General features: G+C 42.0%; 1 protein-coding gene across 7 annotated transcripts in view; it reads left to right on the top strand.

Annotated features, from left to right (window-relative positions):
* LOC138960235 (uncharacterized) overlaps positions 1 to 23,924 on the top strand; it is an 83,836-nt gene extending 59,912 nt beyond the window's left edge. For 3 of the 7 annotated variants that reach the window (XM_070332033.1, XM_070332040.1, XM_070332038.1), the window contains exons 3-8: positions 161 to 471; positions 2,577 to 2,627; positions 11,529 to 11,687; positions 12,078 to 13,139; positions 17,152 to 17,259; positions 22,483 to 23,923. In XM_070332033.1, the coding sequence (XP_070188134.1) occupies positions 161 to 471; positions 2,577 to 2,627; positions 11,529 to 11,687; positions 12,078 to 13,139; positions 17,152 to 17,259; positions 22,483 to 22,502 (1,711 nt within the window). In that variant the 3' untranslated portion in view covers positions 22,503 to 23,923. Of the gene's footprint in view, positions 1 to 160; positions 472 to 2,576; positions 2,628 to 11,528; positions 11,688 to 12,077; positions 13,140 to 17,151; positions 17,260 to 22,482 lie in introns of all 7 variants that reach the window. The other 4 variants (XM_070332035.1, XM_070332034.1, XM_070332036.1 and 1 more) reach the window with 3 other exon arrangements.
* Positions 23,925 to 24,687: the final 763 nt, after the last annotated feature.

The raw sequence follows: 24,687 nt of genomic DNA, 5'->3' as shown, positions 1-24,687 counted from the left end.
AAGGAGCCCGGGGCACAGTTTTCATAATAAGGGGTTTGTTCCCCCCCCCCCCCCCCCCCCCCCCCCTTCCCGCCGCCCCCACTTAATCTGTTTCTGCCATTCACAAAGTCTGTCCACACACATTTTAAACATTCCCTATTCCCTGTTTTTCTTTTCGCAGAAAACGCCGACGGAAGAAGGAGAGGGACCAGAAGAAGTTCCACCAGCTGAGCCCCCACACCTCCCCCACCCACAGCCAGCCCTCCACCCTCGGTCATGGGCCCCCCGGGGGCACGGACCCCCGCCTACCCAAGGTCAGCAGTAACGGCCTGTGGGTTGGTGCCCCGGGTATCTACGCGAGCACACCCTCCCCGGCCTATTATTACGGGCGCCCGGGGGGGCCCGGGAAGCCACACCACCTTATGCAACCTGCTGTGATGCAGCGAGCCAGTTCCGAGACCAGGATCCCCACGTCTCATCATCGAGGTCAAGGTGAGAGAGGACAGAGATAGGGTCAAGGTCGTTTTTGAATTATGGGATTGTGTGTTTGTTTAATTAGTGTTGATGTTTTTTTTAAGGTAGTTTCCTTTCCGTGTAAGCTATTTTACACATCACATTGATCCGTCCAGGCGTATTAGAATGAGAGCATCATCTCATTTATAGACATACTTTAAGTCTACTTTCTTTACAGGGTAAGATTGTTTTGCTGAATACATTTCCTGAATTTTCTGAATATATTTCATGACTGACAGGCGTGTCGATCTGCGACATGAATTCAACAAAATGTCAATTTCTGCCATGCTGTTGAATTTTGCTATAAGTCCAGGTGGCCCGAAGGACGCTCTTATCTCATGTAAAATCCTGGGCAGACCCGTGGTAGTTTACATGTTGGTTTACATTGGAAGAAATGTGTCTTTTAGTTATGAATCTGTTATGTCATTTTCCTTGTTGTTTTAATGATGAATGTGAGTGTTGTAAACAAATAATGGCAGAGGTCGAAATTAAGATTAGTGAGCTAAAAACGTACGCTTGAGAAATCTGTCAAAGAAGAAGAAAAACAATGTGTCACTGTTTGATTGATGAATATGATTGATATGAAAGAACACAGAAGCAAGATCAAGTGGCATAGACACGTTATATGGGTTATGTTTCGTTTTTTACGAACTCCATGTCTATCTTGTCTAGAGAAAGAAGACTCATTTCAATAAAAACTAATCCATCATTACATTCGTTCTAAGGACAATTCTAGAAGTGATGACGTATGAAACTATTTAATTTTCCCTTCCGTGTGTCGTAGTTTTGCAGATGCTTTTAGGTATATTTAAAATTTTGAGTTTTATTTTATGTTCTCTGGTGATGTTGTCACTTTGCTTGTAATGTTAACTCACAAGTACAGTATTAGAATGGGTGTACATGCGATAACGGTTAACATGATTAATTGAAAACAAGATGTTTACAGTCAAATGCACAAACCTAAACCATAATGAATGCTATACCTAATGTGCATTTCTAACAAAATTGCAGCAATATTTGTTAATCGTGACAATTAATGCTTAATTCACTAAGCTTTCTGATGATGAAACAGTCGGTCTTCGCGAAGCCTTAATAATGCTATAGAATGGCGCTCTTTTTTGGGTAAGAATAATGTCCTCCAGACTGTTTTACCTTCATCAGGCTTTGCGAAATTAGGATCATATTTCGCCCTTAATCTCGCTGAGGTATGGCCATAGCTGTGCAAACTGATCCGCAAATAGAATGTGTTAACAGGAGAAGAAGACGTCTAGCAGAACCAAACATGGCCATGTCAAAAGACGATAAAATGTGAGAAGTGGTCATAATTCCCAACAGATTAACGAGCAATGCAGGTTGACGTTTTATTTATTGGCCCTTTCCCTGTGCAGGTCCAACCCCCCTTTGCTATACTTTCCTCAGCTATACATCCTTCACTAGAACCCCAGATCCCTCCCTTCTCTCGAGTCTCTCCCTCCCATCCCCTTTCCCTGGCCCTAACTCCAAATACCACCCTTTTATGGCTCGTGTCATGAATACTTCGATAGCATTGAATATGCTTCTATGTCTATTGGAAACGACTATGTCCTCGCTCTTTCCTGCTCGCGATTATTAATTCCCCTCCCTCCCCCCCCCCCCCCCCCCCCCCCCCCCCCACCCGCACAACCACCAAAGCGCAAAAAAAACCGACCCTCTCATGTCCTATCTTCCTACTTAATGTGGATTTGTGTGTGTGTGTGTGTGTGTGTGTGTGTGTGTATGTGTGTGTGTGTGTGTGTGTGTGTGTGTGTGTGTGTGTGTGTGTGTGTGTGTGTGTGTGTGTGTGTGTGTGTGTGAGACAAACAAATAAGCATTGATGAAACGAGCTTTAATTTTGCATCAAACTTTGATGAAACGATCTCAGGTTTTTACAAAACTCACAGCTGTATTGTTCGTCAAATAAACGTGTTGGTGAATGTTAACATTTCATTTAATGCATACAATATTAACAATAAGCCTGCGGCGATGTCTGCCCTGCATACATAGAGGGTGACATATCATATATATGCTACATCTAAAGCATGTATAAAACGCTGTGTAATATTCAGGATACAGGAACTATCACGTACCTGCCAGGAGGTCGGCATCTTTACAACGAGGTTGGTTGTCGTGCACAACTGAAATGTTGTTAATGAAATGATATTATACTGACATACAAAAACAACGTGACATTCTGCTGTGCATGCTGAGAATATCTGCAGGTGTGCACGGTTTTTTTTTTCTCTCAGTAGAATACACCTGTCCCAAATAATACAAATATCTACTACATAGCTTGATTGCACTTATTCATAATCATAACTTTGATGATCATGGTGGTGTGTGTGTAATAACATCATAGCATTGCAAACCCATCCCTCTCTGTCTTTCTGTCTGTCTGTCTGTCTGTCTCTCTCTCTCTCTCTCTCTCTCTCTCTCTCTCTCTCTCTCTCTCTCTCTCTCTCTCTCTCTCTCTCTCTCTCTCTCTCTCTCTCTCGCCTGTGATCATTACTAGCTTCACGTCAGACTAACCATGATTAGCTTTCAAGACTGATCATGATTTTGCTTTTTTCTCATTCTAACGTTTATTTTGTCTCCGTGCACAAAGAACCAATCCTTCTTTTTTTCATTTTTCACTTGTCTCAACGTCACGACCCCGTACGTTAGAGAGAAAGATAGGAAGGGGGGACGGGGAGGGGAGGCAAGTAGGAGGAGTTAATTTTCAGTGACATGATTTGGATTTCCCGAAAAAACTGACGGACGTGCAAGACAAAAGCGCATTGTGTATACAGACGCCTCGCATAATTGCTCGAATATTTTAGCGTTGATGCGCCCCGGTAATGGAATGTTGATAAGTGCATACCTTGAAAATTAACACCACGAGAAGTCCTTCTTCGTATCTCACCACGCCTGTGTGCTTTGTAGCGAAGTTACATTGTTCCATGAAAAGTGTTCATGTGAGCTGTCGGGTTGGGTTTCTTTTGAAAAAACTAGTTCATTATGTTACTGTCTTTCACCTTTCCCTGCCCCAGCCTTCCTCCTTAAACATTCACTCAGTCATGTCGCTTGCCCAGGTGAAACGAACAGGCAAGGAGTGAATATTTCAAACACGCACCCCCCCCCCCCCCCTCCCAAAATCCGTCATATCGCTTTCAGTTCTAAGAAGAAAAGAACAGGCACGGAACTGCATGAGATTTCGAGATCCCTGCGTAGCACTGACGTAGGCACCTTTCATACACACACGGAAGTTTTACTGTTTCATTCACGCTTCCACGTACCTTAAGTTTGCTTTTAACATAAATTTAATATCTGAAGTGTGCTTTAACATAAAGTAAATATCCCTATATTCTCCGTTAATCAGTTTTTAAAAGCTGTGACGAAAGTGAAGACGATATGCCTTGACCCCAAAATAATCACAAAAAGGCTGAACACACACACACACACACACACACACACACACACACACACACACACACACACACACACACACACACACACACACTCACACACACACACACACACACACACACACACTCACACACACACACACACACACCCACACACACACACACACACATCGTCACCGTGTGAGAGCCAAAATGACGACTTAAAGATTTCAACCTTTTTCTGCACAGAAATCCTTTTATGACCACTCAAGTTCACAAGAACGTTACAAAAAAACGTTTGCTTAGCTGTTAACCCGATGTCTTCTTTGGTTGAATGTGTGTGGGGGTTGTACGGGGTGGGGGGGGGAGGGGATTCAGACAGCATGAATGTGTGGCATCCCTCGACAAGGATATCATTTCTTGGTCCTGAAATGACCACAAGACTTGCACTAACACGGCTACTGGGTCTGCTGTAAAATTGATGTGTGCTAGTGAGGGGGGGGAGGGGGAAGGGCTGGGATATATTTTTTAAATGAAGAGAGGATGTAATGGGATGACTCCTTCAGCAATGGTATCCTTTCTTGACCCCGCTTCGATCACAAGAGAGTTGCTGAAAAAGCTATTTGCTTGGTTATTTACCAATTGGTGTGTGCGTGTAAGGGTAAATGGTGTTCTGTTGCGGACCAGAAAAAAAGTGAAGAAAAAAAAGAAAAAAATACATCATGAATAGTGAGGCTTCCTTCAACAATGAAATCATTTATCGGCCCCTAAATGACCACAATGATAGGGCTGCACAAAAAGGGCTGTTGGCCCGGCCGTTAACCCGTTGTTTTGTGGGGGTGAATTCAATTTGCACAAGCAAGCTGAATGGACTTGTGAGTCACACCGAACTTGAATTGTTTTGCGTCTTTTTATTTCTCCAGCTAGAAAAACAAATAGACGGTTGCTTGTGTGGTTCCGTTTTGCAATCTGACCTGGAGAGTGGAAACCCTGTCAAGGTCTTTTGTCCATGGTTGAAGAAAATCAATTTCTCTTTCCGAGCTGAGTGTGAGGTGAAGACATATAGAGTTGAGTTTATTTGCACCGTCTGCCCACGATCGTGATAAAGAAGAAAGGAATTGAAATAAATTAGGCAGAATGGGATATGCTATGAGGTGGGGGAAGAGAGAGAGCGCGAGAGATGGTGAAAAAGTCAGTGTGTGTGTGTGTGTCTGTCTGTGTCTGTCTGTGTGTCTGTCTGTGTGTCTGTCTGTCTGTCTGTCTGTCTGTGTCTTCGCCAAAACCTGCTTCTTTACCTGGAACCTATCGTAGTTGTGAAGGAGGGGTTTGGGGGACGAGTGAATAAATGTGGGTTTATGGATGGGAGATGGCATAGTTAGACCAAAAAAACTATCTCTTTTCACACTTTGTTTTGAACATCAAAGCATACGAATGCAAACCCATAAACGGGCCTTCTGATTAAATAGTGCTTTGTCATTGCCATTACAACACACGCATATACATATATGAATAGAACGCTTCTTTTTCTTGGATACCCATTTTCATAACTCATCCAGCCTGAGGCTAGCTTGTTCGAAAATAGCATTTTGCTTGTCTGAAGGACATTTCTGTCTTATTTAGGGGTTTTTTCGGAACATATATATATATTTTTTCTTCCTTTTTAGTCAAGTTTTGACTAAATGTTTTAACATAGAGGGGGAATCGAGACGAGGGTCGTGATGTGTGTGTGTCTGTGTGTGTGTGTGTCTGTGTGTGTGTGTGTGTGTAGAGCGATTCAGACTAAACTACTGGACCAATCTTTATGAAATTTAACATGAGAGTTCCTGGGTATGATATCCTCAGACGTTTTTTTCATTTTTTTAATAAATGTCTTTGATGACGTCATATCCGGCTTTTCGTGAAAGTTGAGGCGGCACTGTCACGCTCTCATTTTTCAACCAAATTGGTTGAAATTTTGGTCAAGTAATCTCCGACGAAGCCCGGACTTCGGTATTGCATTTCAGCTTGGTGGATTAACAATTAATTAATGACTTTGGTCATTCAAAATCTGAAAATTGTAAAAAAAATATTTTTTTCATAAAACGATCCAAATTTACGGAACATAGATATATATTTTTTCTTCCTTTTTACAGTTAGTCAAGTTTTGACTAAATGTTTTAACGTAGAGGGGGGAATCGAGACGAGGGTCGTGGTGTATGTGCGTGTGTGTGTGTGTGTCTGTCTGTGTGTGTGTGTGTGTGTGTGTGTAGAGCGATTCAGACTAAACTACTGGACCGATCTTTATGAAATTTAACATGAGAGTTCCTGGGTATGATATCCCCAGATGTTTTTTTTCATTTTTTCGATAAATGTCTTTGATGACGTCATATCCGGCTTTTTGTAAAAGTTGAGGCGGCACTGTCACACCCTCATTTTTCAATCAAATTGATTGAAATTTTGGCCAAGCGATCTTCGACGAAGGCCGGACTTCGGTATTGCATTTCAGCTTGGAGGCTCAAAAATGACTTTGGTCATTAAAAATCTGAAAATTGTATCTAAAAAGGTTTTTTTTTTACAAAACGACCCAAAAGTACGTTCATCTTATTCTTCATCATTTTCTAATTCCAAAAACCTATAAATATGTTATATTCGGATTAAAAACAAGCTCTGAAAATTAAAAATATAAAAATTATGATTAAAATAAAATGTCCGAAATCGATTTAAAAACAATGTTATCTTATTCCTTGTTGGTTCCTGATTCCAAAACATATAGATATGATATGTTTGGATTAAAAACACGCTCAGAAAGTTAAAACGAAGAGAGGTACACAAAAGCGTGCTAACCCGCTCGGCGGGACTATTACCGCACTATTCTAGCTTGTCGATTTCACTGCCTTTGCCACGAGCGATGGATTGACGAAACTACGAGTATGCGGTCTTGATGAAAAAATGCAGTGCGTTCAGTTTTTTTCCTGCGAGTTCGACAGATTGACTAAATGTAGTAATTTTGTCTTACGCGACTTGTTGGTTTTACAGTTTTGTATTAACAGCCAAATTTATGTTAAATACAAGCGACAAGTCATGAATTTGTGCAGGCAATCGTTCGTCGTTCACAGTTACATCTAAGTTGCGTCCAGCTCAGAAGCTCAGACAGCTCAGAAGAGAAACCACGAACAAAGATATAAGAATAAGAATGTGCGAAATATAAGTTATTTGAAAAATGGTTGAAACTCATCCTCTTAATTTTCATATTTCAAATATATGGGTTTGGGAGTTTTTACTCTTTTCTTTTTAAAACATTTTACGTAGAACTTGGATTTGAGATTCGAATGAAGAACTGATAATGTAGGCAACAACAAAAAGCTTGCAAGTGATGGTATCAGCTGCCGCCCTTTTAATTATTCGTGTGTGAGCATGGAAACAAAAACATTAAAGCTGTGTGTAACCTGACACCAGTCGACTGGGAACTAGAAGAGTAGTGTCTTTGTTTATCAGCCAAGCGCGTATTTCACGTGCTTTGTGATATATTTGTGTTGATTTACTAACTAGAACACATCGTCTTTTTATATTTAGTCAAGTTTTGACTAAATATTTTAACATCGAGGGGGAATCGAAACGAGGGTCGTGGTGTATGTGTGTGTGTGTGTGTGTGTGTGTGCGTGCGTGCGTGCGTGCGTGCGTGTAGAGCGATTCAGACCAAACTACTGGGCCGATCTTTATCAAATTTGACATGATAGTTCCTGGGATTGATATCCCCGAACGTTTTTCTCCTTTTTTCGATAAATGTCTTTGATGACGTCATATCCGGCTTTTCGTGAAAGTTGAGGCGGCACTGTCACGCTCTCATTTTTCAACCAAATTGGTTGAAATTTTGGTCAAGTAATCTTCGACGAAGCCCGGACTTCGGTATTGCATTTCAGCGTGATGGCTTAAAAATTAATTAATGACTTTGATCATTAAAAATCTGAAAATTGCAACAACAAAAAAAATATATATAAAACGATCCAAAATTACGTGTATCTTATTCTCCACCATTTTCTGATTCCAAAAACATATAAATATGTTATATTTGAATTAAAAACAAGCTCTGAAAATTAAAAATATAAAAATTATTATCAAAATTAAATTTTCCAAATCAATTTAAAAACACTTTCATCTTATTCCTTGTCGGTTCCTGATTCCAAAAACATATAGATATGATATGTTTGGATTAAAAACACGCTCAGAAAGTTAAAACGAAGAGAGGTATAGAAAAGCGTGCTATCCTTCTCAGCGCAACTACTAAACCGCTCTTCTTGTCAATTTCACTGCCTGAACGGTGGACTGACGATGCTACGAGTATACGGTCTTGCTGAAAAATTACATTGCGTTCACTTTCATTCTGTGAGTTCCACAGCTACTTGACTAAATATTGTATTTTCGCCTTACGCGACTTGTTACATTTAGTCAAGTTTTGACTAAAACAGAGACGAGGGTCGTGATGTATGTGTGTGTGTGTGTGTGTGTGTGTGTGTGTGTGTTTGTGTGTGTGTTTGTGTGTGTGTGTGTGTGTGTGTGTGTGTGTGTGTGTGTGTGTCTATCTATGTGTCTGTGTGTCTGTCTCTGTCTGTCTGTGTGTGTGTAGAGCGATTCCGACCAAACTATTGGACCGATCTTTATGAAATTTGACATGAGAGTTCCTGGGAATGATATACCCGGACATGTTTTTCTTTTTTTCGATAAATACCTTTGATGACGTCATATCCGGCTTTTTTTAAATGTTGAGGCGGCACTGTCACACTCTCATTTTTCAATCAAATTGATTGAAATTTTGGCCCAACAATCTTCGACAAAGGCAGGACTTCGGTATTGCATTTCAGCTTGGTGGCTTAAAAATTAATTAATGACTTTGGTCATTAAAAATCTGAAAATTGTAAAAACAAAATATTGTTTTGAAAGCGATCCAAATTTACGTTTATCTTATTCTTCATCCTGTTCTGATTCCAAAAACATATAAATATGTTATATTTGGATTAAAAACAAGCTCTGAAAAATAAAAAATATAAAAATTATGATTACAATAACATTTCCGAAATCGATTTAAAAACAATTTCATCTTATTATTTGTGGGTTCCTGATTCCAAAAACATATAGATGTGATATGTTTGGATTAAAAACACCATCAGAAAGTTAAAAAGAATAGAGATAAAGAAAAGCGTGCTATCCTTCTCAGCGGAACTACTACCCCGCTCTTCTTGTCAATTTCACTGCCTTTGCATCGAGCGGTGGACTGACGATGCTACGAGTATACGCTCTTGCTGTAAAAATGCAGTGAGTTCAGTTTCATTCTGTTAGTTCGACAGCTTGACTAAATGTTGTAATTTCGCCTTAAGCGACTTGTTTCTGTTTTGTATAGAAACCTGAACAGCGCTGGAAGTGTTTATGTTTAACATACTGTTGTTTTGTTTTTCTTCTGGAGTCCTGGCATAATGAATACTACCTCTAGTTCTAGTATAATGAATAGTCTATAATCTATACATGCTCTTACTAAACTAGTTATTGTCCTAGAATGATGGACAGTCTTTGATATTTATATCCGAATACCTGTTATGATTCTCATTCATGACGATGCACTTAATTCAGCAGAACTTTACTGTTTAGATGTGCTTTCACTCACATCATATATTTTCAATTGTTTTTCATCGTATTCACAAGACGTGTGGTGTAATTAACTTTTTTTAAATGCGCTTTTCTTTTGTTTTGATGATTCTTATCGAATAGTTTGCTTTTGTTTTTCATGTTGTACAACATTACAATACAACTGTTAACGTTCATGTATCACTAATGCAGTGTAGTCATGCTGTTTCTTTGTGTGACTAATGTGTTTCATACAAACATAATATGTATTGTACTTATAAAACTCACATATTTTCTGCGTTTTTTAATTTATTTTTTGTTGTTGTGTGTATTATATAAGTGTGTGTTTTACTTGAGAGGAGCACTAACGATTTGTAGTGAGATACATTGAACTTAATTCATGTTAGTCGCTTATTGACTAATATGACTGTTGATTATATAAATCAATAGAGCTTTCACATCATTATCTCATACCTTGCCACCATATTAAAACTGATGGCATGCAATCAAGAATAAATGGATATTAGTCTACTACGCAGTTAATGAAGCATGCCATTTATGAACATTAAAATGAAGAGGTACAAGACTAAAAACCTGTTCCTTTGGAATCAGATTGATACTAATTATGTTCTATATCCAAAAAGTGCTGCAGAATTAACGCTTGACTGAACTTCAGAATCAGCACCAAAAAAATAGTAAATTAATTCAGAGCATATCGTTAACACGTTTTTACATTTAGTCAAGTTTTGACTAAATGTTTTAACATAGAGGGGGAATCGAGACGAGGGTCGTGGTGTATGTGTGTGTGCGTGTGTCTGTGCGTGTGTGTGTGTAGAGCGATTCAGAGTAAACTACTGGACCGATCTTTATGAAATTTGACATGAGAGTTCCTGGGTATGATATCCCCAGACGTTTTTTTTTCTTCATTTTTTCGATAAATGTCTTTGATGACGTCATATCCGGCTTTTTGTAAACGTTGAGGCGGCACTGTCACACCTTCATTTTTCAATCAAAGTGATTGAAATTTTGGCCAAGCAATCTTCGACAAAGGCCGGACTTCGGTATTGCATTTCAGCATGGAGGCTTAAAAATTAATTAATGACTTTGGTCATTAAAAATCTGAAAGTTTTAATTAAAATTATGTTTTATAAAACGATCCAAATTTACGTTCATTTTATTCTTCAACATGTTCTGATGCCCAAAACATATAAATATGTTATATTCGGATTAAAAACAAGCTCTGAAGATAAAAAATATAAAAATTATGATTAAAATTAATTTTCCGAAATCGTTTTAAAAACAAGTTCATCTTATTCCTTGTCGGTTCCTGATTCCAAAAACATATAGATATGATATGTTTGGATTAAAAACACGCGAAGAGAGGTACAGTAAAGCGTGCTTTGCGGCATAGCGCAACGCGCTAAACAGGCTCGTCACATTCACTGCCTTTTGCACTAGCGGCGGACTACGGTCATTGTGAAAAAATGCAGTGCGTTCAGTTTCATTCTGTGAGTTCCACAGCTTGACTAAAATGTAGTAATTTCGCCTTACGCGACTTGTTGTTTTTCTTGTTCTGCTTTCTTCATTCTCTTTAGGCTTCTGCTTCATTGGTCCTATACTCTTTCTCTACTTTCTTGTGTCCCTCCTCCATTCTGTCTTTCGATGTAATTGTCTTCTGCTTCATTGGTCCTATACTCTTTCTCTACTTTCTTGTGTCCCTCCTCCATTCTGTCTTTCGATGTAATTGTCTTTCAGTTTGCTTGAAACTACATGCCACTTCTTCATAAGGTTCCGCCTTTTATTCCTCATTGTTCGTCTTGTTTCCTTCCCTCCTCAACGGCCTCCTCTCCCTTCTCCTCAATCTTCTCTCCCCCTTCTCTCCCCCTTCTCTCCCCCTCCCTCTTCTCCTTCTTTTCCTTCCTTCCGCTTCTCTCTCTTTTTGCATCTTCCTCGCTTTTCTTTTTTCCTCCTCCTTTGTTCATTTCTCCTCCTCCGAATCCTCCTTCTCCTCCTCTCAACGCAAAATTCCCTGGGTGTTTTCAGTACCCAGTGGCCCAGCAGTATACGCCACGGGAGGCAGTCAGCAGCGAATTTACCACAGTCAGCAACTCCTCACTCCAGTCTACGAAGTCATGGATCCAAGCAATGGATCCATTTACGATGTCTACCAAATTGGAGGCGGAGGGGGTGAGTCACAACAACGTGAGCACAGAAAATATTTGAATTCAATTAAGTCATTTCCGCATAGGTATGATGAGGGGTTCATAATAACCAGCTAGAGTTCGGAAAGTGAGTTTGCGAAGTAATGTAATAAAGACAAATATGTCGATCTGTTGTTGTAATTTTTATGTACAGTCGACAAGAAAGAACGAGATTGGCTGCAGACGAATACGAATCATCTAAATAGTTGCATTTTACTCGGGAGGCTTGGATGGGTTTGGGTAGAGAAGAATATAAGTGCTGTTTTTTCCGCCAACTACCCCCCCCCCCCCCCCCCCTTCCCAAACCCCCATCTCCAGGTAGGATTTTAGCTCTTTGTGACCATTGTTGAGCAACCATATTGATAACCAAGGTCTATTTCTTGTGTTAAAGGGTCTAAAACCAAACTTCTCCAAGAAGGAGGCAAGGGCAGCGACCGTCACCATCATCACCACCATCAGCACCAGAAAGGAGGAGGCAAAAAGCTGGAGAGATCTCAGAGCGACGTCATCGCAGACCCTGTCAGACGCTCCCACCGCCCGAAACCTTCCTCCGCCCAAGACCAATACCGCCAGAAGCAACCCGCGGCGCCCAAGAACGGCAGCGTCACCAAGGAGAGAGCTCAGGTCCACGAGGCCAGGCCCAAGTCTTCAGGAGGCATGGAGAACCCGGCCTTCATGGGCGAGAAGATTATCGCCGAAGAGGGGAAGGTCCAGGTGGCGGTCGTAGCCTCGGCCACCGACAGCATGAAGCTCCTGGCCAAGAACAAGACGGACGACCAGAAGTACACGGTGGTGAGTTCCTCGGGGTCTTCCACGCCTCAGCCTTCAAAGACCAAGCGTTCCCCTTCACCAGAGCCTTCCTCCGACAAGTCGTCTTCCTTGCACTACTCTTACGGAGGGGACATCTACGCCGTGCCTGAGAAGGACGATGCCATGAAGAGGTCCAGGGCGGACAACCCCATCCTGGCTCGCATGCAGGACATGGTCATCGAGCGAGCCAACGGCGTACCTCCAGCTCAGGTCATCGACCCTGTGACGGACATTGCGGAGACGGCTGAGCCTCTGCTGATCACGCCCCGGGAAGGAGACATCATGATGGGACCCTCTCTCATCCAGAACCCCATCTACCAAGATGTGGAGGAGGTTCGTCGTGAGAGCGAAGCGGTGGTGGTTGTGAGGACTAGCGGTGAATACAACGCGAGAGAGCTCTCCGCGGCTGCTACGGACGAGCGCAACGATGGTGCGAAGCGTGTTGTTAGTGACGCGGCTGAGGACTCGAGTGACGTCATTGTGGTTGATGACGTGGCTGCCGCGTCAGCGTTCACGCACCTGAAGGAAGCCGGTGCTAGTGGGGACAGTGGGGATAGCTACCATCATCACAACCACGAGGAGGAGACGGCTATGAAACCGAAGTTAGAATCTCGGTGGAGTACTGACACGGATGGTGCTTCAGGTGAGTGTCTGGTCGTTGCGATGAGCTGTCTAGGAATCTGTGCTGGGGGGGGGGGGGGGGGCGGGGAGGGTGTGTGTGTGTGTGTGTGTGTGTGTGTGTGTGTGTGTGTGTGTGTGTGTGTGTGTGTGTGTGTGTTTTCCACTGCGTGTCTGTGACTGTGTGTGTATGTCTGCATGTCTGTCTTTCTACCTGCTCGTCTCACTCTCTGTCTGCCTGTGTGACTGTTGTGTGGACTGGCTGTCGGATGGACTATTTCTGTGTCTGTATGTTTGTGCCTGCTTCAAATATAAACAAGAGACAGACAGACAGACATACAGACAGACAGACCGACCGACCGACCGACCGACCGACCGACCGAGACAGACAGACAGAGAGACAGAGAGAGGGAGAGAGAGATGGGGGGGGGGGGGGGGTCAACGTGACCGCCGTTTCATTCTGTCAATCGCCTGGATAATGTTCAAGTTCAAGTTTTTATTGGTCCATAACCCATGGGGGCATTTTGAACAATAAATACAATCAATGCAATCGTGATATATGCTAATATAATAATGTAGATTATATATAAGGCCCAAAAAAGAAATATGTCTGTTTACGGTAACCCGACCGACCCTAGTTTTTAGGCCCGACCCTAATCTTTTTTTTTGGATCGTCTGAAAAAAAAAACCCCAAAAAACAAAAAAAAAACGCATCCAAAATAGAGCTGTTTGCGCTCAAACAGCAGACGACAGAAGGGAGGTAAGCTCAAAGTACTGTTAGGAGTAAAGGGTCGTCACTCGTGTTACTTCCTTTCAAAATGGATGCACGCAGTGGTGTTCGCCACCCGCTAGCTGTAAAGCTTGATAAATGTTGTCATGAAAAGGATGGGGTGAAAATTATCAGTACCTATCCAGCGAGTTTTAGTATCATTAACGTTTTTCAACAGGCAAAAACAGGGATTGATGAGAAGAAATGAACTGTGAAACATCATAGAGAGGGGGAAAAAAAAAATGGAAAAAAAAAAGCCGACCTACCGACCCTATTTTTTCACTCTATGTTACCGTAAACAGACATATTTTTTTTTTTTTTTTTTTTTTGGGGGGGGGGGGGGGTCTAACGGAAGTGGTAGTGACGTTTCCAAATCAAATTAGAAGATAATGAAAAGTGAATACGTGAGTAAATGTGTAACAACACAAGAAGGAGTGTGCGCTTTGAACTTCTGATAAGGCGCTTTATAAATGCCCGTTATTATTATTATTATTATTTTGGGTGCAGCAGGAAGTCCGTTTTCAGCATTTTAAATGGGGACAAAACCCAGCGGGCACAATCAATATTCCCAAATTTTTAAGTGCTTATTTAACTTCATAAGAAACAAAGTAAGGCAAAGAAAACTCTTTTGGATGACTGCGAGCACAAACTTTTTTCCTCTCGCGACTAATGAAACCAACACAGCTTGAATATACTTTGAATATTCTTCAAAAGTCAAAATAATAATCTTCGCGAAAGAAAGGCCATTTCGCTTTTTGAATAATTCTCGCATGAACGTCAGGTCAACCAAACCTTAACTTTTCTTCTCAAACGCCTTTTAAGCCATTCAAGCTCGTGTCACCTTCGACGGCCACAGTTATGGCGAAGGCTTTAGGACCCGGCAATATTTATGACCGTGTCAAGCCAGACCAAAGGAGAAAGGGTGTGGGGGGAAGGGAGGGGGGTAGGCGGAGGGGGACTGGACCCCAGGACAGAGCAAGGAACGTATATAATGACATGCCTGGGTTGCCACGCTGGAGGTAGGATGGACCCCTGTCCGCTCTGTTTGCTTTTCCTGTGGCTTATTGCGTCCTATCTCACGACGGCGAGACACCCTAGTATCGGTCCACGCTGGTTGTTTGGATCGTTTTCGGGGGTTGTTGGGGAATGTTTAGCGTACACATTCGTGTATTTGTCTTGTATACGTTCAATTTTAAAGGTATACATCCTGGTACAGGACCGCCCTAATTCTTTAGACTTGTTTGAATGATTGTTGGGGTGTATTAGGGGTAACATAGGTCTGCATGTTTCTCATTCATGTGCTGACGTTTATTTTATCAAATATACATACATCGCACGTCTATTTTGTGAGTGCACACTTCAGGGCTGTTCCGTGAGGCTGTTATTTATGGTGTGTTTGACATGCATGCGCACAAGAGGCATTTTTTGGACAATATGTGTGAACAATTATTTATTCCAACAGGTAAACATAAGAATCGTGTGTTTCAAAATAAAACTAAAAGGGTAAACGAAAACAAGTCGCGTAAGGCGAAATTACTACATTTAGTCAAGCTGTGGAACTCACAGAATGAAACTGAACGCACTGCATTTTTTCACAATGACCGTAGTCCGCCGCTTGTGCAAAACGGAGTGAAACTGACGAGCCTGTTCAGCGCGGTAGTGGTTTCGCTGTGCCGCATAGCACGCTTTTCTGTACCTCTCTTCGTTTTAACTTTCTGAGCGTGTTTTTAATCCAAACATATCATATCTATATGGTTTTGGAATCAGGAACCGACAAGGAATAAGATGAAATTGTTTTTAAATCGATTTCGGAAATTTAATTTTGATCATAATTTTTTTTTAATCTTTAGAGCTTGTTTTTAATCCAAATATAACATATTTATAAGTTTTTGGAATCAGAAAGAATGATGAAGAATAAGATGAACGTAAATTTGGATCGTTTTATAAAAAAACCATTTTAATTACAATTTTCAGATTTTTAATGACTAAAGTCATTAATTAATTTTTAAGCCACCAAGCTGAAATGCAATACCGAAGTCCGGCCTTTGTCGAAGATTGCTTTACAAAAATTTCAATCAATTTGATTGAAAAATGAGGGTGTGACAGTGCCGCCTCAACTTTTACAAAAAGCCGGATATGACGTCATCAAAAGTATTTATCGAAAAAATGAAAAAAACGTCCGGGGATATCATTCCCAGGAACTAAATGTAAAAAAATCAATGTGTTCCGCTTTGGGGAAGGTTGTGGTCTAACAAAGTAAAGTGGAAATATAAGTGTTATTAAAGCTTCTTAATTTGGCCTACAGTAAATTGTAAACAAAACAACAAAGCAAAACAAACACACCCAAAACACTTTCTGTTCGATCTTTATTTACAACAGGAATGTGGACAAAGACAGAAGAGCGGTACTCTTTCTTTTCCTTCTCCATGACATGTTAACTCCGCAGTAGTGTCTGATGAACGCTGATAGCCACGCTGTCTTACAATCTATATCTGAATGCGAATGTTTTGTCTGACATGGGCTGCCCCAGGGTGATTTAGCATGTGGTGGGTCTGTGTCACATACAGACTGGTACAGTGATTCTTACAGTTGAATCTGCATTTGCGACCACCTTCCACCTGCCCACAACCACCACTCCAAAGGACCCCAGACGAGTTGTTGTGCTATATATAATTCACCTTTCCATAGCTCACCACCTGTCTATAACGACTGCTTTTGGTCGGTCCCTTGGGTGGTCGTTATATACGGGTTCGAATGTACCTTCCTGCTCGCGTAAACGATTGGGTAGCAGATCTGTCCCGGCATATTGGATAGGAGCTTTTTTCGGAAAGGGGGGGGGGGAGAGTAGGTAGATTGCTGGTATATATTTGTCTGTCTGTCTGTCTGTCTGTCTGTCTGTCTGTCTGTCTCTCTCTCTCTCTCTCTCTCTCTCTCTCTCTCTCTCTCTCTCTCTCTCGTTCTCTCGTTCTCTCTCTCTCGTTATCTCTCTCTCTCTCTCTCTCGTTCTCTCTCTCGTTCTCTCTCTTTCTCTTTCTCTCTCTTTCTCTCTCTCTCTCTCTCTCTCTCTCTCTCTCTCTCTCTCTCTCTCTCTCTCTCTCTCTCTCTCTCTCTCTCTCTCTCTCTCTCTCTCTCTCTCTCTCTCTCTCTCTCTCTCTCTCTCTCTCTCTCGTGTCGCAGTTTGCCCCTCGGTTCACAATTCGTTTTCCCTAAAATTCACCGATAGTTAGTGTGATTTCTTCATGTTTCTTTATTTTTCATGTCACGCCAGGTAAACACATAAGTGTGACTGCAAAAGCCTTCGAGTTTCTGGATACCTACCTGTCTGACGAAGACGGAGGGGACCTCCACAGCCCTCCACAATCACCTGTCCTCTCAGGTAAGTTAATTAGCAGTCATAAGCCTTACAGCTAGTGACATATTACGGGTAATTAGACTAAGAATAATAATGACACCTTTTCTCATTTCTCAGAAGTAGGAAGCAGGCAAAAATTGAAAATAGGAAAGAGAGAGACCAGGCAATTGGAGAACAAAGGGGAAAGAGGGGGTGGCTAGAAAAGAGAGAAGCGTAAATACAGACATATTTCATGTTAGATAAGGAAGTGAAGGAGGTGGGGGGGGGGGGGTAGAAACGAGAAGGGAGAGGGTGCATTTGCAGGCTTTATTTTAAGTTAAAACAAAATCGTAAGCGTTTTGTGCAATTCTCCACGCAATATAATTTTACGGCAACACAGCAACAAACTGACTTTCAATAGCAATGTCAGACAAAACCTTAGGAGACGCAGCCTTTGTTTGTGACATTTTCTCAATCATTTTAACATTCCAAGTCTGTGTCTGTAAAACTATCTATTTTCACGAATGATGGACACAATCATAATTGGCCTTTACAAGTCCACAATAATGTCGCTTTAACATGAATGTGCACAGTTTGTATACGGAAGCTTTCTGTTCTCCAGCCAAACCTATAATGTGAAACCGGGAGGCCTTTAACATTTTTCTTGCAGACAGAAGTATACACATATATGTAACAGTACATACATGAAAAGATACATCCAACAGCAAAGCTTTATTTGGACTGTCGACGGTGAAAATCCTCACAGAAGGCTAAAGTACATTTGTGTCTTTGGTTGGTTCTTGTAGCCACAGAGTGAGACAAAGGCCAAAGCTTGGATTAGGTGTTTGCCGATGTTATTCAGTATAAATATGAAAGGGCATTTTCCAAAGTTGTGTGCATATTTGTCACGGGACTTTCTGTCTGTGAGCTGTGTTGACTTTCAGGGATTTTCCCTCTTTGAGGGTGTTCCTTTGTGGTCCGAAAAAATGCCTTTCAATATTGTTTATTTTCTGTTGTCGATTTTGATACTGAAATATTGGTGTGTGTGTGTGTGTTTGTGTGTGTGTGTGTGTGTGTGTGTGTGTGTGTGTGCGTGCGTGCGTGCGTGCGCGTGTGCGTGCGTGCGTGTGCGTGTGCGTGCGTGTGCGTGTGTGTGTGCGGGCGGGCGTGCGGGCGTTCGTGAGTGCGTTGCTTTGGCGCATGTGCGTGTATGCGTGCGTACATGCACGCGATTTCGTGTGTAATTGGAAGATAATACCCCTCAACTTTTCTTTTGGTAGGCAATTTGTCGGGTTTTTTTTTTTTTTTTTTCTTTCTAAATCCGCGGGACGAGCACCATACCGTCGAATATCCGTTTGTATGGCCATGTTGGGTTTGATGCGTGCATGCCTGGTTTTCTCCTGTAGATGGGTGTCGGCACAGAAGGTCTGCCCGCTGTCCTCAGCCAACATGCTCCGTCTTCATGGCAGCTCAAATTTTTTATCGAGGTTCTCTCCTCTAGATCCGCCGTGTTTCGCCTAGGGGCTTGCGCTGCCTAGTTGATAGGGTCACCTCGTAGAGGATGTGGTTAATAGACCACGCACGGTCGTTCTTGGGATAGGGAAACGTTATGCTAGTCCGGAGGGATTACGCCACAATGGCCACCTCGCGAAGACCCAGGGTCCTAGACTAGGGAGGTCCAAGGGGGAGCACCGGAAGGGCTACCCCTCTACCCGCACCTCCAACACAATCCCTTCCCCTGGTAGCTTCATCCCCAAGGAGGAAACAGAGCTACCTGCAACACCCCATGTCGGGGTTAAAATCGAACTGCAGCGCATCGTTTAGTTCAGCATAATATATATCTTTCTATCTTAAAATTTCGAACAAAGCATTTTGAACGATCAGTGTTTATTGTGGTGTTTTTATCTGCAGCAGATGGTAGTGACAACTCTCAGGTTGTCAAACTCAAGTATGTTCTTTTTTCTATTTTTTTTCTTCAAATTTCAGCACATTCGTCATTTAAAATAATCTCCCAAATGTTCCTGCACTCAGAACAGCGTTTTACCAGAATTTGTTTTCCTAATTTCAATTCAGGAAACAAAAATCTCTGTAGTTTTTCGTCACTCAGAACGGCTTTCAGTTTGGCCAGATTGCAAGGGCGTTCCCGCCCGTCAATACGATAATAAAAGCCAGCGTAGATTCTAATCAACACCCGATTTACTAATAACGATTGTGTACACACGGTTCACGGCGACTGATTTTGGCCCGTGGATTGATCAGCAGGTGTGTGTTTACCACCGTACAGAATTCTTTGTGCACTCTGCGTACCATTTTGTACCCCAACGAACACAGACACGCTTGACTACGTTGCGAGAGATAGAGAATACTACATGGCTTGCTGTGTCGTACCAGATTTACACGAGTTGGTTTTTTTAAATATTGAACTGCGAGCGAAAGCGAGCTGTTCACTATTTGAAAAAGCAACGAGTGTAAATCTGGTACGACACAGCAAGCCATGTAGTATTCTGTTTATCCCCGAGTACGCTAGTACTAGGGCTCAGCAGACTTTAATTGTGTGTCTGTCTGTCTTTCTCCACTTAACAGCTTATTGCTGGGAAACTACTGGGCGCAGTTCGTTCAAAAGTTGATACACTAACTTGATAATAGGTCCGATTGATCGTATTAAAACTTCATAATGTTACCTGGGACCTAAATGCGAAATAAACCACAAAAACGACTTGGCCGTAGGAGGAGTTCACACCGGCGGGGCAACACGCAGCCATTGACCTGATAGAACAGCCGAACGCGTCACACAAAAATACGTCATGACAAAGTTACACGCAAAGCGAAAGAGACTTTGACGTCATTTACTTTTGTTCGGAATTTTCCGTCTGTTCCTAGCTTGTCAGTGAAGACCTGACGTGAGTAAGCTTACCCAAAACGTCTTTGTTCTCTATTCTCATTGCAGCTGTGAAATAATCAGTCTTGTGTCTCGGTCGTGTAGGTACAGAGTTTGCTTCTGCAATCATTGTGTTCGTGTTGATGACGGCTTCATAAGACAAAATAATAAGCGAATCTAGACGTTTATGTACAAATCACCGAACCCAACCCATTTTTTGTGTGCATTTTTCTGAAGAATAAACTGCATGTGGTTAATTTCATCCGTTTAATGCTTGTCGAAACGAACCATAAGGCTTTAGAATAAAAGATGTCACGCATTGCTTGGCCATCTGATCACAGATGAGGTCGCAGTTTGTAGGTTGAATCTATGAATCGGCCAGAGATAGATCTGCATTTCTGGTCAGAAACCAACATTCACACCACAGACATTCCAAACATTTATATTTATTGAGCGAGCCAGTCTGAAGAGTACTCGGGTCCAGCGCGAGCGTTTTTTATCCTACATACTGTACTTACGTGTATTTTACTGAAAATGTCCTGCAGACGAGGCAGCTAAATTGAAGACGCTTGTTTTGGAACCTCGATCTCTTCTAAAGCCTCGTGCAATCTATTACGTCAAAGCAAAGAAACGTCACTCTGAAAGTGTGGCGTGACGTGTTAGTTCTAAAGATTCATCGAGGGTAATTAGCGAGCGCATCTTTTGTTTCTATAATGACGTTTGTCTCGGTGACTTTGGCATCATAAGCAGTGGAAAAACAGGTCCCTGCCAGACTTGCTTGACATGACCTAATTTACATGATATACACACGTGTGATTTGAACGATTATTATCTCACGGGTGTCTCTCTCACGTATGTAGGATAAAAATGTATTTTATACCGAGACAATTTTGCACGGTTTTTGTTTTAGAAAGGAAAATGAGGATTGTCTGTAAAAAAAGAATGAGAAAAGGAGTGGGATGTGAGAGTCTTCGGGAGCATCGTATATATATATAGATCTGGAGGAAGGAGGTGAAAAGTGGCCGGGGGGAGGGGGGGGGTGTTGGGGTCGTGCTGGCTCGTACGTTATTCTCTTCCATTATTAAGGATTGGGTTAAACTTACTGGAACCCGGCTTATGCATAAAATGTCAACTCTTCAGACAGTTCTCGTCATACCTTGTCAAAGTAAGCTTAATAAAAAGCGAACATATGCAAGAAACGCCTGTAATAAATAATTAAAAAACGGTATTAAACTTCAAAAGCACTCCTCGAACGGCCCACGTAAGATCACACCACTCACGTGTACTCGGTGTAGAAGGGTACGTCAATGTAACACCGTGAGGTCTTCAGCCTGTCAGCAACAACTCTGTTTTCACAATCTCGGCTTCAACTTAGTCATCTATTTAAAAATAAACTTTTTGTGTGTGTGTGGTGGTGGTGGTTGTACATGTTGCAAATGCATTACAAAACTGACGGACAGCCGACGTTCAAAAGTCATGACTTAAAAAATAGAAGTTACATTTCGGGAATAAAGTTCCAAACACCACATTCGATTCAAATTACGATCAAAAACGAAGTTGACAGACTGTCGTCTCGTGAGATGTATTTGCTTTACGACAACCATAGGAAAAACCGAACGTTAAACACCACTGAACAAACACAACAAGACACACCCACACACCCCCATACACACACACACACACACACACACACACACACACAAACACACACACGCACACATATTTACGCACGCACGCAAACATGCGCGCACACGCACGCACGCAGGGGGGGGGGGGGGATTAATTTGCATGTCAGCATCACACGAAATACAACCTCCCAAATACATAGCTGCATGATTTGCGCCGCTACTCTGACATATTGATGTTGAAATATTAATGCCTCGCAGGGGATTTATAGAACTGTGTTGCGCGGGTTTAACATTTGTTGTTTTTTGTTGGCATTTGATAGATAAGTATGTCATGATTGAGGGCGTTTAATATATGTGGGAATATTAGCAATCACTGGTGCCGTGGTCTCTGTTATTAGGTTAGGACTATATTAGGTTAGGTTAACCATGCTTAAATGTAGCTTGGTTGGACTTTGTTAGGTAGTATTTGGTCACTTCATTTGTTGTTGTTGTTGTTGTTGTTGTTGTTGTTGTTGTTGTTGTTGTTGTTGTTGTTGTTGTGGTGGTTTTTTTATGCTTAGGAGTTGTATCGTTTTTGCTGTTATGTTAGCGGTACTGTTCATTGCTCTCTCGAGAGAAAACAAAACAAATAAAACAAGAGGAGTGATTTTTGCTAACTCTTATTTGCGGAATGCTCTGTTCGCTGTCTTGCTTGATTATGGAAGAGTTCGCCCAGTATCATCCTTCACAACGCTAACGCATGATTTACTTGTTTACTTTCAGAGCGTGACATGATGTACTGAATCCTCAACACACACTTTCCAGAGCAGCGTCTGCAGTTTCCAGGCGACACAGAACAGTGAAATGTGTTCCCGTACCTTTCCAGAGCAGCGTCTGCAGTTTCCAGACGACACAGAACAGTGAAATGTGTTCCCGTACCTTTCGGCCAGTTTTACCCTGGGCTGCGATGATCAGCCCTGCAGTTTATCGTCGGTGTTTCGGCATGTTGCTCGGTAGACTGCAGTGCAGTATGTTGCATCAGCTGCACCAACGATTGTGATAGCAACAAGCGCAGCTGACTGAATTGCACTTGCTTGAGATGGCACTTTGTTCGGGTTAATGAGATGACAACAAAGTGGACTGAACTAGAATGTTCGTTTTGGGGGATGGGCGCAGACAACAAGAAATGCAGTTTATTCAATGTATTGCGTGTACTCGAGACTGATCTGGAGACAGCATCCCGTGAATTTTGCCTCACGGACTGCGACGTGTGGAAACACTTTTGATCAGTACAGTGAGTCTGGCTAGCTGCGCCCTCTCTACAATGAGAAAGTGACCAGTAGGTCTTCACAGTGCTGCTTCATTTTTCTTGAGCTGCTGGTCAGCTCCCGCCCGTTGCAGACAGAGGCGACTGGATTCGTGGATTCTATTGAAAACTTACCTGCAAAGTTCTCAGGTGAAAACTTTTAGGAGCTTTCGATCGTTCCTGGGTGTGAGTCGATCTTGTCTGAGCCTCTGAACAAGGAAGCACGCGGACGTGCACACACTTCACAGATATGGATTTGTGTTTTTCGTTGTGCATATTTAGTGACGGACAAACAAACAAACAAACAAACAAACATGCAAGCATATATATACCGGTACGTACGTACGGCCTCTGCCAGCCACGACCACACACAATCAGGCGCGTGTATGTGCGCGTGCGTATATATTTTTTTGACAGGTTTCAAATATACGCCACGGAATTCTTGTCGAGATACGTACGTTGATTTAACAAAAGGTCATTTGATTCTGTTGAGTGAATTGCTTTTTTGAAATCACGCTTGTTCAAAGGTAATGTTCTCACTTGACATAAGTGTATCTATACACATTACTATCTACATTAAACAATGAATCTGTATTATTTTCAGCTATATTTCGTATACTTCTTTTGACTGTATTTTCAAACAGAAAAAGTGAACTTGGTTTTAAAGTTTGCAGTTTGTATTCTGCAAACTCAACTAAAATATGTTTCGATTTTTGCTCGAGGCGACGTTCCTGAACCAGTAACTTTGACAGTTGACTGTGTTCTTTGTTGTCATCGTCAAATATAAATCAGCAGTGTTGTTCAAATGTGCCTACGTGCATGCGTGCATGTGTGCGAACGTGTGTTTGTGAGTGTGTGTGCGCGCGCGCGCGTGTGTGTGTGTGTGTGTGTGTGTGTGTATATGTGTGTGTGTGTGTGTGTGTCAGTGTGTGTGTGGAGACAGAGCTGCGTGGACATTAGGGAGATTTAAAGGACAGCACGTTTCGTTTTGCAGCTCGTTTCGTTTGGTGAATGAGTCACCCCGCGAAACGGAACGTGAAACGAGACGGCATAGGCCGCAGACAAGATTTAGATGTATTCACGTTTCGTTTCGGAATGAAGGAAGGGCGATAAATCTTCAAGTGAAATTATCACGTCTGTCCTCGATCAGAATGGAAAAAAAAACCCTAGGAGGTGGTCCAGAATCGGGCATACTTTGATTATTTTCAGTCCAAATAAATCACACAGACTTTGTTTATACAAAATCACATACGAAGCCAGAATAAAAATTCGATGCGATGACCTACTTCTGCTTCGCCATTTGCTTTCTCACCATGAAGTTGGATAAATGTACCAGGATCAGCACCCTTCAAAATATTTCAGTTCACAACAGTTGTCTACCTCCAATGAACACATTCTCAGCGCTGAAAGACTGTGAAAGGGTTGATGAATCTAGCAATGCATAAAATGGCCAACAAATAAAACTGTTAGTGTGCAAAAATACTCACAAAAGTTGACGAAATATTGTTCGTTTTTTGGGGGTGGAAAACGTGACTGCGTTTTGACGTTCCACGTTCCGTTTCAGTTGACCTTCACCTTTCCAGCGAGAGACCCCCGAAATGATGACGTTTACCACAACTTCAAAACGAAACGTCCCGACGTTTCGTTTTTTAAATCTCCCTATTATTTACCACAGGTCCTTG

This window comes from Littorina saxatilis, linkage group LG2 (genome assembly GCF_037325665.1).
Source record: "Littorina saxatilis isolate snail1 linkage group LG2, US_GU_Lsax_2.0, whole genome shotgun sequence".
Lineage (NCBI taxonomy): Eukaryota > Metazoa > Mollusca > Gastropoda > Littorinimorpha > Littorinidae > Littorina > Littorina saxatilis.
Note: the sequence above shows the minus strand (reverse complement) of the source record. Positions and strands in the feature narration are given on the sequence as shown.